The sequence below is a fragment of the Mya arenaria genome, chromosome 14, assembly GCF_026914265.1.
Source record: "Mya arenaria isolate MELC-2E11 chromosome 14, ASM2691426v1".
Lineage (NCBI taxonomy): Eukaryota > Metazoa > Mollusca > Bivalvia > Myida > Myidae > Mya > Mya arenaria.
In genome coordinates, this window is record NC_069135.1 from 6,179,078 (window position 1) to 6,195,860 (window position 16,783).

General features: G+C 39.5%; 1 protein-coding gene across 1 annotated transcript; it reads left to right on the forward strand.

Moving 5' to 3' along the window:
* The first annotated feature begins 2,107 nt into the window (after positions 1-2,107).
* LOC128217483 (uncharacterized) lies at positions 2,108-16,478 on the forward strand. Its single transcript, XM_052924639.1, has 8 exons — positions 2,108-2,489; positions 5,311-5,715; positions 5,976-6,232; positions 6,550-6,724; positions 7,808-7,855; positions 13,447-13,599; positions 13,795-15,804; positions 16,126-16,478. The coding sequence occupies exons 1-8, from the start codon at positions 2,189-2,191 to the stop codon at positions 16,476-16,478; spliced, it is 3,702 nt and encodes a 1,233-aa protein (XP_052780599.1). The 5' UTR covers positions 2,108-2,188.
* The last annotated feature ends 305 nt before the right edge of the window (positions 16,479-16,783 follow it).

The window sequence follows — 16,783 nt, forward strand, 5'->3', positions numbered from 1 at the left end:
ATTTGTCTCTGCAATATAAACGACTAGGACATTTGTCTCTGCAATATAAACGACTAGGACGTTTGCATCTACAATATAAACGACTAGGACATTTGCTTCTACAATATTAACGACTAGGACGTTTGCCTATACAATATAAACGACTAGGACATTTGTCTCTACAATATAAACGACTAGGGCATTTGTCTCTGCAATATAAACGACTAGGACGTTTGCATCTACAATATAAACGACTAGGACATTTGCCTCTACAATATAAACGACTAGGACGTTTGCCTATACAATATAAACGACTAGGACATTTGCCTATACAATATAAACGACTAGGACATTTGCCTCTACAATATAAACGACTAGGACATGTGCATCTACAATATAAACGATTAGGACATTTGCCTCTAAAATGTAAACGGCTGGGACATTATTTGTCTCTGAAATATAAACGACTAGGACATTTGCCTCTATAATGTAGACGACTAGGACATTTGCCTCTATAATGTAGACGACTAGGACATTTGTCTCTACAATATAAACGACTAGGACATTTGTCTCTATAATATAAACGACTAGGACATTTGTCTCTACAATATAAACGATTAGGACATTTGCCTCTAAAATGTAAACGGCTGGGACATTATTTGTCTCTGAAATATAAACGACTAGGACATTTGCCTCTATAATGTAGACGACTAGGACATTTGCCTCTATAATGTAGACGACTAGGACATTTGTCTCTACAATATAAACGACTAGGACATTTGTCTCTATAATATAAACGACTAGGAAAATTTTCTCTACAATATAAACGACTAGGATATTTCTCACTGCAAAATCTATGGCTAGTACAATTGCCTTATTGACTGGAACATTTGCGTCTACCAAATATGCATAATTTTGTAGAGGTCAGTATAGTAATACACAGAAAGAAGCAACTAAAGAATAAGATACGCCCGTGGTAGCCATTGTCAGAACCCAGAATACCCGTCTCTCATATTTGTACCGACTACTCACATTGTTACTGACCATTCATATTGTTACTGACCATTCATATTGTCACTGCCCATTCATATTGGTACTGATTATTCGTATTGGTACTGAACATGCATTTGTATACTGACCATTCATATTGATACTGACCATTGATATTGGTACTGAACACTCATATTGATACTGACCATTCATACTGTAACTGACCATTCATATTGGTACTGATTATTCATAATGATATTGACCATTCGTACTGATACTGACCATTCATATTGTTGCAGACCATTCATTTTGTTACTAACCATTGGAATCGATTCTGATTATTCATATTGTAACTGACCATTCATATTGTAACTGACCATTCATATTTGCACTGACCATTCATAATGGTACTGACCATTCATATTGATACTGACCATTCATATTGGTACTGACCATTCATATTGATACTGACCATTTATATTGTTACTGACCATTCATATTGATACTGACCATTTATATTGTTACTGACCATTTATATTGGTACTGACCATTTATATTGATACTGACCATTTATATTGTTACTGACCATTCATATTGGTACTGACCATTTATATTGATAATGACCTTTCATTTTGGTACTAACCATTCATATTGGTACTAACCATTCATATTGGTTCTGACCATTTATATTGATACTGACCATTCATGTTGATACTGACCATTTATATTGTTACTGACCATGCATATTGTTAATGCCTATTCATATTGGTACTGACCATTCATACAGTAACAGTGATACTGATTCTACAAAGTCGGTACTTTCCATTCTCTAAACCACTCCACTTAGTGTGAAGATACGACCGAATATAATATTTAAAAGACTTCCTGTTCACAAAGAAAATAAAAATAACTTAAGCTCTAACATATAAATTTCGAAAAATCGGATAGAATTTCAAGATCACGATTATCGAATGGATAGTTTCGATTGTTTGCTGCCAATATATTTATCTATTGTAAATAATGAGCATAACGAACTTTAAGATGTTATCGCACATGCGTAGTTGACGGTCCTTTACAATATATTTATTGGTTCGACATGCGCGCCACAGTTCATTGGAAAGCGGTGGAAGCCCTAGATCAATGCTCTTGCTTCAGTTCGTAATTTTGTAAACTATCATTGCATTTTGAACATTTTGTTAATTTTAGGTCACTAGCAAACATGACGCCGACGGGCGTCGGAACATTGCTACTTGTATTTCTATTTACCGCCGAAGTGAGCTTGGCGGCAGTGTGCAGCTTTTCCGGGGACGAACTTAACGTCACGGCGGAAACGGAATGCGATCTGTCGGCAGATGTTACGTCAACAGAGTTAATAATCACCGTTGGTGGGACGATTAACGTTGCGGTTACGTCAATAACGATCACGTGCAAATCCTTCGAAATCAAGGCAGGTGGGAAAGTGGTCGTTCAGCCGCTGGCGACGTCCGGTCAGGGCACCGGAAATAACGATGGCTCGGGAGGTAAAATCACACTTTATCCAAGCACAAGTTTTGTCAATATGTAAAAAAAATATGCGAGCTGCTTGTTCAACATAAACAATTTGTGTTAATTTGATATGAAAACGAAACAAACTTTATTTTAAAGAACATAATAATTGTTATTATTATGAGTGTTCTAAGTGCAGTCTTAAATTATTTAATTGATATTCTAAATGTGAAAGTAAACAAAATTTAAGATTATTAAAATGGTAATCAGCATCATGCAAACCAATATTTATGAAGATTTATTTCCGATTGAGCACTGAAACCCACTTCACATCACTTGACGTTAAAGGGTTTGAAAAACAAACAAGCGCAATGGCGTGCATTTGACGATCTTGGGGCTTCTGTTCAATTTAATATATTTCAATAAAGTTTAAAGTAAGCATTTCATTTAGGACAAACACTTGTTTTTTCAGTGTTGAAAAGAGAATGTTAATTTAACACTTCATGACTTATTTCAATGGTGCCGCTCTTATTTAAATATTCGCGTAACTGTTTAAGACGTGTTTATTCAATCTCGGTTTAGGACAATACTTAATCATAGTTTGATTAATTGCATATGGAAAAAAAATCATCAGCGGAGAAAAAAAGCTATACCAAAAAAAACTATACAAAAAAAATAATCGGTCAAATCTGGTAATTCAAGCTGAAAATGAGTATAAATGTATGGTCACTCGCTCACAGAAGTGAGTGTGTATTTTCCTTTAGGTTGAACATATGGCTTCATCTCTTATTGTATGCCTTGGTGTTTGTTTCATTGGCTTTGACCTGTTCAAAATGCCAGATATCATTGCTTTATTGTCCATAAAATAGCATTTTCAAAAAGAGATTTTTTTTAACAGGCTGTGACTTTTCTTAAACTTTTATTTTCGACAAAAATCGGATATTTAAGAATGTTTCTTAACAATTTTATGTCTGTATCAACGAGACTATGACCAAATACCATCAGTCGAAGAATTTTAGATTTATATTTTTGCTATAGCTTGCCCACCATAAAGAAAATCGTGATGATTAAAGACGCACTCTTACTCCCAAATTCAATTTACCAAAAATAATTACATTTGTTTAAATATACCATAAAGGATGAATAAATGAGGTAAACAATGGTTCTTATAAATGAAACTGAGTTTAATTTGAAAGAAATGTGCAGAAAACACGGTATTCTACCTTATGAGATGATCGTAGATCATAGTAAATATTTAAGCCCTCACTAATCATTTAATATTTGTGCATTTTCAGCTATTAAAATCACGGTGACAATCCTGTTATTTCTAATTAATATTTTCCATTAATAAATGCATTCTTTAGTTAGTAGTTAAAGGATCTTATCATTATCGTCAGCATTTGTACGAAAAAATAACTTAATCCATATAAAAAATATTTTCCCGATCCATTACGATTAATATGAATATGAATCAGAGCTAAACTGGTGCTCTTCAAAGGTTTAAACCAACCTATTTTTTTAAAAAAACTTAAGTGTCCATACGTTAATTGCAGAATCAACACTTAGCATAACATTTTCTACCTGTGTAAAAACAGGTATGAAAATTGTTGAATTAGAGGAAATGGTAAAATTTTAACTTAAGATGCTTCTGTGATATATAAGAGTCAATATGTCCTTCAATGAAGGTGTCTCAGCAGTCCAGCAGACTGGCCCTTTATTGGGAGGAATACATGTATTACCCAGTCAGGTATCGAACCCGGGTAAGCGATTGTTATAACCACTGCGCTAACCGGGCAAATATTCTGTATTTCGTCAACGTATATTATATTATAATAAGTAAATATAAAAAGTGTCCTCTAATTTCTATAGTGAATGTTCGTCGTTGGACCTTTATCTTTTATCAAGAACAATTCCGCCATATTCTACCGAAATAACTATCGGCACATAAAATCTTTACAAATCACGTTTGTTTTTGTGGTTAAATTATATTTTATTAATTGATATGTTTACTTGCTTTATATCGATTGCTTACATGTCACGTTCGCAGAGAGAAAAAAGGATGAGCTCTCTGTTTTATTCGACTATGGGGGTTTGGAAGTATCATCACGTAAAATTCTCTTTTATTGAGAACATAATTATCAAAACTGAATAAACCTATTGATCAGCGACGATATGCGGGTTTTTTTCCGCTGAAAAAGACGGTAACGTGATACCTCTTGCCTTTTCGACATTGTATTCATTAAATGTAAATTTATAAGCAAAATATCAGTTTTGGGAAAATAACATCAAGAAGTATTAAATTACTGTTTTGTCTAGGAGTGCTGTACCGAATTTTGGACAAAACAAGTCCAAACGAAGTTTGATCGACCTTTTAAGAAAAAGTAATAGAAATGTTCTTCAAGAACAAATAAGTGAAAAACTTAAATGTTCTTGTTTGTTTTATTCGAAGCATAATTCTAAATGCAATACTTTATCTTATGCACTATCTGCACTAACAGATTCAGGGGTACCTGGCCGCGCCCCGTAAAATATTTCAAATATAATTTAATAGACTAGCAATTGCCAAAAAATAATTTAGTAGTACATCCCCCCGTCAACATTTTATTCCATTTAAGTTTCGGCTTTGTGGGACCTGACGATCAGTTAACAGAATTTAAGACAGTTGAAAATGTAGTAGTAAATAGAGCAGTAGCAACAACAACAACAACACTAGTACCAGTAGCAGCACTAGTAACATCGCGCTTGTAACGCGGATACTCTAAACTTGAAGATAATAATTTATCAATTATCAGACAGTTTAGAATTATATATTAATTAAATTAAAACGGTCGTTATTGTGCGTTGTTCATATTCTAGGTGGGTATGGAGGCCGAGGAGGCAGTCCAGCCGACCGCTTTCTATCGTCAACCGACTCCGTTGCGTATGGAAGTTTGGAAGCGCCGACGGACCCAGGAAGCCCTGGTGGTGGAAACGGCGCCGGTAAGGGTGGAGGCGCTATCCGAATCACAGCCTCGACGGACGTAATCATAGACGGCATTCTCTCCGCGGATGGCGGTGACGCGACATCCGGGGGAGGCGGTGGCAGTGGAGGTTCCGCTTTTATAGACGCGAACACCATTAAAGGCTACGGAACTATATCCACCCGAGGCGGTAATGGCGCGACGGACGGAGGTGGCGGTGGAGGTGGAAAAATAACGCTTAAGCAGAAAGATAACACGTTCACGTTTCAAGGAAGAACAAAGGCCGATGGAGGTTTGGGAGGTAACGATTCGTTCCCTTTTTTTTTTAAATGGTTATATTATATGTCATGACAAGCATCTACAAACATTTATCTATTCATCTTTTGGATATCATATATTTATTTTACAGAAATAGACACATTTTACACCAGTTCAACACAACTATGAGTCAAATTCCGACAAAAATCATCATAGAAAAATCTACCTCTGTGCAAATTAACACGCTGCAAAACGTATTTATATCAACGCACTAAAACTATTCAGCTTATAACTTTTTTCCAGGCGGCACGGAAGTGAGATTGGAGACTTCCTCAATGGCATCTAGCAGCGCCGATTCATCATACCCAAACAATTACGGAAAGCTTGATCACTCAAGCTCAAAGTCGTGGCGTCCAACATCATCTAAGGATGCCTACCTGGAGATGCGCCTGGATGCCGACTACTACGTTACGGCCGTCCAGACGAAGGGAGGCGGAAATTCTGGTTATCATGTAAAAAGCTACTCTATCCAGTACTATAACACTACGTCCGGAAGTTGGGTAAGTTTCATATATTTATACTTAATATTAAGACACGTTCCTTCTGGAATAAAGAATGCCACTGAATACGAAACGGTTCTCTTTTCCGTAATACATGTACATACAAAAATATAATGGATTAAAAGTTATATAGAACAGAACAGAACAGAACAGAGTAGATATTTTATTAAGACTTGTACAACGTACATCATCTTAATAATAAGTAATAAATAAACAAACACATGGGATGGCATATAGGTTATACAAATGTATAACAAAAAAGCTTTAATGCAAACGCCGTTTATTCGTCTTTTATTCGTTTTATTTCTCGATCGCAGTATCTGTACGGCCTTAAGGACAATGAGGAGTATGTGTTCACCGGAAACAGTGACGGTGCCTCTAAGGTCACCCGGAAGTTGCCCTACCCCGTGTACACGAGCAACATTCGCCTCTACCCCAAGACGTGGTCCGAAAACATAGAGCTCGCCATGGCCCTCAATGGATACGCACAGGGTGGGTAACTGCTAAACTTGTGATAGATGCAGGTTTTTGAATTAACACGAACTCGCATTCTCCGCATTTTAATACCAATGTCTCATTGTTCATCAAACCACGTCACATAAGTCACATATTTGAAAAGGGTGATTTTCTTGTCCTTTTCGGGCATACACATGTTTCAACTTGAAAATGTTGCGAATTGAATCATTCTTATCACATGTGTGAAGAATGTGATCTCACATGAAGTAGGCCGCCAACTGTTTTCATTGAATGCATTTTTTTTTGTTGAATCTAAATCATTCTGCGCATTTAAGTTTTCCTTCAATTGGGGAAAACTATCAGTACACAAACAATAATTTACAGATATATGTCCACCCTTAGTCATGCTTTCAAAGCTATGTTATATTATTAAACTTAATTTAAGAGTCTGCAAAGGTATTGAGCTAAACAACAAATTTTGTTCGTCCAAGCACTTCTTTTTATCCTTTTGTCTTAGTATCAATTTACGAAATCTCTTCCGTTTCCGACAAGATCCTATTACTTTGTAGTATATCGAAATAAATATCAGATCTGAACTATTCCCTATTTTGGGCATATTTTATGTTAATGACCTCGTGATAGTATTCACAGTTTTAAAAAAAATCTAACTGTTTGTCCTACATTTTTAGCCAATCAGGGGCGCTAGATTAAACAAAAATGTTTAGTTACTTTTTTGTGAACTCCTCATGATTAAGTAAATTGCTATAACTGCATGGGCATGCGCATTTAGCCATGCCTACTGTTTCCATATGCAAAGGCGCAATTTCAGTGTCAACGCTGATTTGAGTGCGGGGTCGTCCAGGTTTTTACAGGTTTTGTTGACATAAGTTTAAAGTTAATTCAATGTGGGAGAGCCTAACACTAACACGGCCCTCCATTCCCCTTAGGTTACTTAGTCACGAAACAAATAATGATCTAACCTAAACATAACACTCCGGAGTGTCGTAAACGAATGAAAGTGTCACCAAAATTTATTTTCATAATTACATGTATAACTACCATAGATTTTTTTATTTGAAAACACTGCCGTTTGTTAATATGTACTATACTACATTTCAGGAACATCGTCGCTGGAACCGACCGGTCTCTGTTCTCCGGCTTCAAAAGGTGATCTTACTATAAGATTGTAACATACCAAATGAATCAAGGTATTGTCCAACCAGTAGGAAGGTGGTACCGGGGAATTTAGGCACAAAGCTGAAACTTTAGGCTCTTTTTCCCAAAGTGTCGGTCTTACTGGGTGCGTCACCCCAAACCGGTACACACCCTTTCCGCCGGTGACGCAACATGTTGATAAGTGCAGAACTCAATATAATTTCCCGTAGGGTATTGTCCTTGTACCAATCTGGGTGGATGGGAAAAGAGAAAGAAAGATGGTTGGGTAGGATCTGTTTACGATTACTGATTTCTTCCATTTACTTCTGGTGTGTTTTTATATCAGCGCCCCAATAGCACTCCAAAAAGACAAATAATGCATTTGGCGTATTGACGCTTTATATCTGTCGTTTTATCTTTGTTTTGTTGGCGCAACGGAACTTACAAGAAAGACAAAAAAGAATGCCTTTTAATCAATTTCATTTTGTGAAATCTGGTCATCAAATATTTATGATAAAACCATCGGCAATAAATCAAATAGTCCCCCATTATCAACATTTATAAGCATACTGTTACTTGCATGACTTGGTCATTCGGACCAAAACTCTTTAAACATTCTTTATCCAGCACTCTCTGTTAGTTCAGTACTCAAATTCTTTGCTGATTTAGTACCCAGCACTCTGCTAATTCAGTAAATACCTCTGCTAGTACAGTGCTAACCACTTTTTTGTAACTGTATCTGCTAGAACAGCACCCAGAGCTCTGTGCTAGTTCCGTAACCATCATTCTTTCCTAGTCCAGCACCCAAAGCTATTTGCTAGGCAGCCTCGGCGCGGCCATACGGTGCCCGTGCGGCGGCTTTTCATATTTATTAAAAACCTATGGCCGCCGCAGGGACGCTGTAAGGCGACCGTGCGTCGCGTCATAACTTAAAAGACATTACGACAGCCGTCTTAAAAAATCAAATTACTCCGTGCGGCTACCCAACCATACAGCTGCTATTGGCCGTAAATATTTTAGACCCAACGGTCGCCGTCGCAAATGTGACTGAGACATTAATGGAGGCACATGCTAGGGACAATGTTCAATTGTGTGTGTTGTAACAGCTTTTTAATACTTATCGTTTATTGTGAATTCTTTAGATGTTATCTTTACTTTAGTGTCAAAACCATATATTTCTTTTTATACTTGTTTCTGAAAATTTACTCTGTCAAACAAAATTTGCACAAAGAGGTGAAGTTAATTGGCAGCAGAGTGCACCTTGCTATTGAGGCCTAGCTGGAGCACTGTAATATTATCTAGATTGTTTCATCATGCAGAAAGGATATATACAGTATACAGACATTTATGTGCTTATTACAGTTCAAACAATTAAGTCAATAACCTTTAAAAAATTATTCAACATAATAGTTCGGCTTACAATTTAAGAGAACACAAAACTTCCACTTACATTGGCAATCAACGCAAATAGAACGGAACCTAGAGAGGTCGCGTTAAAAGTTTCTACGCGATTATCGAATATAATTTCGATTTCATTGTATAGATAATTGATCAGTAATCAAATACATTATTAGACAATTGCAATTAGAACTCTGTGTGAAAAGTCCTCAACTGTAACTTTTTGTCGTGATTCCAAAATCTTTCTGTGTCACATGCCAATTATAAATAACCAGTAGCTTTTTAATGGAACATCGCATTGTTATGCCAGTATTTAAAATGTGTCAAAGCTTTCTATTTTCGTCGGGTCACCATAACTATGATTTTGCAATTTTGGCCAGCATTTCATTGGTTGTAAGGAGTTCAAGGTTTGGTTTTGTTTAATAGTTTTTTTTATTTACCCGAACCAACGAGCTCTCTAAAATTTACAATCGTGACATATATAAAAGAGTAAAAGCGTTAAAATAAAATATTAATCAAGGTAACTGAATATAACAGTAGGATCTACGAAATAATTATGGTTAAATGAACCCCACAATATCACGTCAGTTTCTTCGTTTGCAACTAGTCTGTACTTCTGTTAATTTCGTGAGACCAATAGACGGTGAATCCAAAAAGCACCTGCTCCACCTCACTTATACAAACCACAGCCCCACACCATCCATACCTACACACCACCGACACCACCACAATACCTTGCCTATACCGCCACACCACGTCACCCATTTCACCAAACCACCTCACCTTTGCAACCACTCCATACCACCCATACCTCAACAACACATACACGACATCAACCATACCACCATACTACTTCACGTATATCGGAGCACCACTTTTACTTTATAACCACACACATATATACAACCACATCTGCCCCCCTTTACCACGCCACCTATACTATCACACCACATACCACTATTGCAACCACAACACCTAATCACCCATGCCACCACATTAACACACCACATATACAACAAATATCTTAACTACCACCTCATCACTTCAACCTCACCATAACACCACATATACCACCACCTGGTCTATACCACTACAGCACCTTAAACACAGCTCCACGCTAACTTAACCACCACACGAATTATGCAACCATTCCAATTATACCATCACACTACATATACCACACCATATCTAAACCATTATACGAACTCTACTATACAACCACATAAACTGACCTATACCACTATCTCAACACCTTTACCACACCACCACACATATACAACTACCTCACCTATACAACACAATCACCTTCATCACCGTGCACAACTTATACCATTCCACCACCCAACTACATCACCTAAACTACCACCTCAACATTTATACCACCATATTACTTCAACTTAACCACCACAACCTCTATACCACAACACCACACCACCTTAACTAACACATCAAGTATACGACAACATCACTAGCACCACCACCTCACCTATACCACAACACCACTTACACCACCACATCACTTATACGATGCCACCACTCCATACAAAGCACCATACAACCTCATCGTGCAGCTAAACCACCACTTCACGAAAACCATAACACCAACACACATAAACCACCACCTTACCTACACCACCACACCACCACACATATACCACCACCTAACCTACACCACCACACCAACACACATATATACCACCACCTAACATACACCACCACACCAACACACATATACCACCACCTGACGTATACCACCACACATATACCAACACCTTACCTACACCACCACACCAACACACATATACCACCACCTAACCTACACCACCACACAAACACACATATACCACCACCTGACCTACACCACCACACATGTACCACCACCTTACCTACATCACCACACATATACCACCACCTTACTACACCACCACACATATACCACAAACTTACTTACCCCACCGCACATATGCCACCACCTTACCTACACCACCACACATATACCACAACCTTACCTACACAACCATACATAAACCACCAATTTACCTACACCAACACACATATACCACCAGCTTACCTACACTACAACACATATACCACCACCTGACCTACACCACCACACCACCACATATATACCACCACCTGACCGACACCACCACACATATACCACCACCTTACCTACACCACCACACATATGCCACCACCTTACCTACACAACCACACATATACCACCAATTTACCTACACCAACACACATATACAACCAGCTTACCTAACCACCACCACACATATACCACCACCTGACCTACACCACCACACATATACCAACACCTGACCTACACCACCACACATATACCGCCACCTTACCTACACCACCACACATATACCACCAACTTACTTACACCACCACACACATACAACCACCTTACCAACACCACTACACATATACCACAAGCTTACCTACACCAACACACATATACCACCACCTGACCTTCACCACCACACCACCACACATATTCCACCACCTGACCTACACCACCATACATATACCGCCACCTTACCTACACCACCACACATATACCACCAACTTACTTACACCACCACACATATACCACAACTTTACCAACACCACTACACATATACCACCAGCTTACCTTCACCGCCACACATATACCACCACCTGACCTACACCACCACACCACCATACATATTCCACCACCTGACCTACACCACCATACATATACCGCCACCTTACCTACACCACCACACATATACCACCAACTTACTTACACCAGCACACATATACCACAACCTTACCAACACCACTACACATATACCACCAGCTACCCTTCACCGCCGCACATATACCACCACCTGACCTACACCACCACACATATACCGCCACCTTACCTACACCAGCACACATATACCACCAACTTACTTACACCACCACACATATACCACAACCTTACCAATACCACTACACATATACCACCAGCTTACCTTCACCACCACACATATACCACCACCTGACCTATACCACCACCCATATACCGCCACCTTACCTACACCACCACACATATACCACCAACTTACTTACACCACCACACATAAACCACAACCTTACCAACACCACTACACATATACCACCAGCTTACCTTCACCACCACACATATACCACCACCTGACCTACACCACCACACATATACCACCACCTGACCTACACAACCACACATATACAACCAACTTACCTACACCAACACACATATGCCACCAGCTTACCTACACCACCACACATATACCACCACCTAACCTATACCACCACACATATACCACCATATTACCTACACCAACACACATATACCACCACCTAACCTATACCACCACACATATACCACCAAATTACCTACACCAACACACATATACCACCAGCTTACCTACACCACCACACATATACCACCACCTAACCTATACCACCACACATATACCACCAAATTACCTACACCAACACACATATACCACCAGCTTACCTACACCACCACACATATACCACCACCTAACCTATACCACCACACATATAACACCACCTTACCTACACAACCACACATATACCACCAACTTACCTACACCAACACACATATACCACCAGCTTACCTACACCACCACACATATACCACCGCATTACCTATGCCACCACACCAACTCACATATACCACCACCTGACCTATACCACTACACCAACTCACATAATATGTGTGTTGGTGTGGTGGTGTAGTTAAGGTGTAGGTATATTATACCTACACCTTACTTACACCACCACACCAACACACATATACCACCACCTCACCTGTACCCCTACCTCACATCACCTAAACCACCACACCATCTGACGTGTATCACCGGATCACACAACCTTCGCATCTGTACTACCTCTCCTGTATGAGTTTTACGACCACACCCCACCCTACTTACAACAGCACCACCCGGCCATCTGTTTCGCATAAACCAGTAAAACCACCTTACCTAAAACACTACTTTACCTCATATATATATATATATATATATATATATATATATATATATATATATATATATATATATATATATATATATAATTATATATATATATATAATTATATACCTCATTCATGCTTAACATCATATTATTAAAGAGTTGATAGAACTCTGACACACGTTTCTCTACCTCTGCAGGCGGCCCCGGGGGCCCGGGCACAATCTACCACTGGCATGTCGGAAACGCATCAACACTCGTGGTGGACAACCTCGGGAAGAGCACTTACGTCAAAAAGGTTGCTGACGGTGCAACGTGTTCTGAGACTGAGGCAATGGACGTGATCTCCCAAGGTACTGTTCTCGAAACCATTTAATCTAAAATAAGCATCGAAACACGTATACTGTTCGTCGCTCTAAAGCGGCCGTGAATAAAGCAATTGTGTAGTCATTAAACTACCGACTACTCAAAACATGGCTTAAAGAAATAACCCGTAAAACCTGAATATAATTTATTATGAACCTGTTTTTTTTACATGTTTATTATAGGAGGCGCTGCGTGGGTGTTAGATTCGGCAGCGGATTTACGTGAGGTGGTCGTATACGACGGCTCCCATCTCGTACTTGCCGCAGACCTGGAGATAGAAAACATCTACGGGGACGGTCGGTCCGTGGTTCACGTGGCTCAAAACGCCACCATCACCGCAGTCAAAACGATGACGTCACACATGTACGTGTATTCCTTCTCACACGTGATGTTCGATCCCGACGAGACGATGACGTTGGTTGGCAGTGTTTACGTACAAGGAACGGTGTTTTTTAACTCTACAGCGGAACAAAAGTTGACACTCGAAGAGCCTGCAAAACTTACTATAAACTCCGACGAGATGGTATCCGTATCAATGAATTCGCTCACAGTTGGTGTAAACGCTGAATTGTCCATTCTCAACACCGAACCATTTGATCTGAACTGTACACATCTTGAAATAAACGGACTATTCACGATAGCCGGACTACTTCACATCGACCCTGTCATATCATCGTTTTCCGTCGGTACAGAAGCGACGGTGGAATTCGAGCCTTTTTCAACTGACATGTACGTTGGTGACACTATAAACATCCAAGGGACGGTGACCCTAGCTACACATGTGTCGTTTACCTCGCCGTGTAACCACTTTACCATGGGTGGTACGTTGACGTGGCCGTCAACGGGTGAAATCGTCACTATGGAATGCGGGACAGTGGAAATCGATGCTAACTTTTCACCGGGGAATTTGTCTTTTGGTATGGGTGTCAACCGCTTGTCAGTAGGAACAAACGGCGTTTTTACGTTTACAGCTGATGGACCGATCTTGATCAACTCAGCTGTACTTCACGGGAAAATGTACGTTCACAACCTTGCTACTATCAGATCAAACTCCAGCGATCCCGACAATAGGATGGAGATTATCGAGATCACCCATCCAAATGGCCTACTTCAGTTGAACAAAAATAATTTACCCGAACAAGCCAATGGAGAAATCATTGCAAGTAACTGTAGCTCCTTGAACGTAAAAGAGCTTATTCTGAATAAACAGTTCATGGCGGGAAATATCAATATAGGAATCGGTATGGACGACATAACGATACAAACAAACGGAACTTGGACGTTTACGCCGTATGATGTCTTCCGCGTTGATAACTTTTACTCAAACGGTACGGTGACGTCAACGTCTCCGATCACATTGCAGGGAATCACATCAGACAAAATAAATTCCATGAAACTTGAATACGGCGCTACACTGACGTTTGATTCTCTTGCGCAACCAACAAAGGCCTGGACAGGGGTTTCTGTTCTTGGAGTCCATGACTTTGACCTCGATGGCGAATTTCGTGCCGGCGAGCTACACAATTTTGTGGTTAACAACGAAGGATGGGATAAACTTGATATAAAAGTTAACGGTTCGTTCTATTTTCTACCAAATGGTCCATTTATCGTAGACTATCTTTACGTCGATGGCCATTTTGAAGCCTATGGTGCGATAAACATGTCTTCGGACGATTCGTCTCTTGAAGTTTACGTTGATACTAAAGGTAAAATTAAGTTTGATTCTCTCGTGACCGAGAACTGGGTGTCAGAGTCTGCAGTGACCGCCTCGAAAATCGTAATGGAGTTAGGGTCATACTGGAGCTCGGGTAATACAGTCTGGGACGTCGTGAAGTTAGCTACTTCCGGAAGTTTATATTGCCATCCCCGCAATGATTCTACCATCGTGTATCTAACTGTGAGAGATGGTGGAAAAGTTGATTTTTCGCGTCCGAACACAATCAAAGGATTTGATTACATCGTTTTATCGGGTGGTGTAATGGATATGTTCTACCAGCATACACCGGAGAATGTGGACGAAGGCTGCGAGGCGACGAAACTCCTCTACAAGACGGTCACGATCCAAGGAACGGCGCGCGCCGGTTCCATGTATATAGGGGACCTGGGTGACGGCTCACAGTTCTGTCAGAAGGTTGAGGTTTCCGGGACACTGGACGTCACTGGGGGAGGATATCTCCCCGACAAGGGCCCAGGTGATACTAAACTATAAATAAATTAATATGCAAATAGAAGACAGAAATTAATAAAAACTTGATGAACTTAACATTACATTTCTATCAATTTGGAGTATAGTTTAAGGAAATATGACTTTCGCTTCGAGCATGAAATGACAGTACTGTTCCGATTTAAACGCAATCGATTTTTTGCACGTAGTATTTCGTCTGTTTTTTTTTTTTTTTTTTTTTTTTTTTTTTTTTTTTAAAGATTTCTTCCGAATAAATATATTTAAGTTAGCGAGAGTTTGCCGTTGTGTTACATAAATATAAACTTAAAACGATAATGGTGTTTGTAAGGTGCTGGCAAAGTATCATCTTCCGGCGGTAGCGGCGCCAGTCACGGTGGACGAGGCGGCAAGGGATCCGGAAGCATGAAAGCGACCTTCCAGTACGGCAACATCTTCGAGGAGAGCACGTGGGGCTCTGGCGGCGGAAGCTACACCGTCGGCGGGAACAACGGCGGTATAGGAGGCGGATACATCCACATGTACGCCACCGAGGATATCATCATCAGCGGCACCGTTCGCGCCGACGGAAAGGCTTCCTCGGTATACAAACTGTTGTTTTTGTCTTCGATACACATTTATGAAGCAACAAGCTGTGTTGCTTTGAAGGTCACTATTGAACGTCAAACGATATCATTTGTATGACAAACGATATTATTCAAAGAATGAATTGCGTGAATGATGTCATTATCGGGGTATGAAAACAATAGTGTGCAATGCTTCTATATAAGCTTGCGTTTGGAAAATACTTGATTTTTTTAAAAGAGCGTCATTTAATAATAATACGACTATGAAAAGTTTCCAGCTAGCGAGTGTTGTACAAAACTCACAAGTGTATTAGAGTCGAACCCCGTTGTCTCGAACACTCTTGGCTGGAATTTTCTTGTTGGCTCGAATTGGATTGTAATGGACTGATTTCTTTTTACTGAAGGTAAGCATTCCCGCTTGGC

Bases quoted from the DNA above. Each gene is read 5' to 3' on its own strand.
- LOC128217483 (XM_052924639.1), top strand. From the start codon at position 2,189: ATGACGCCGACGGGCGTCGGAACATTGCTACTTGTATTTCTATTTACC. The intron at 13,600-13,794 runs GTACTGTTCTCG...TGTTTATTATAG, and splicing joins AATGGACGTGATCTCCCAAG to GAGGCGCTGCGTGGGTGTTA. The intron at 15,805-16,125 runs GTGATACTAAAC...GGTGTTTGTAAG, and splicing joins TCTCCCCGACAAGGGCCCAG to GTGCTGGCAAAGTATCATCT.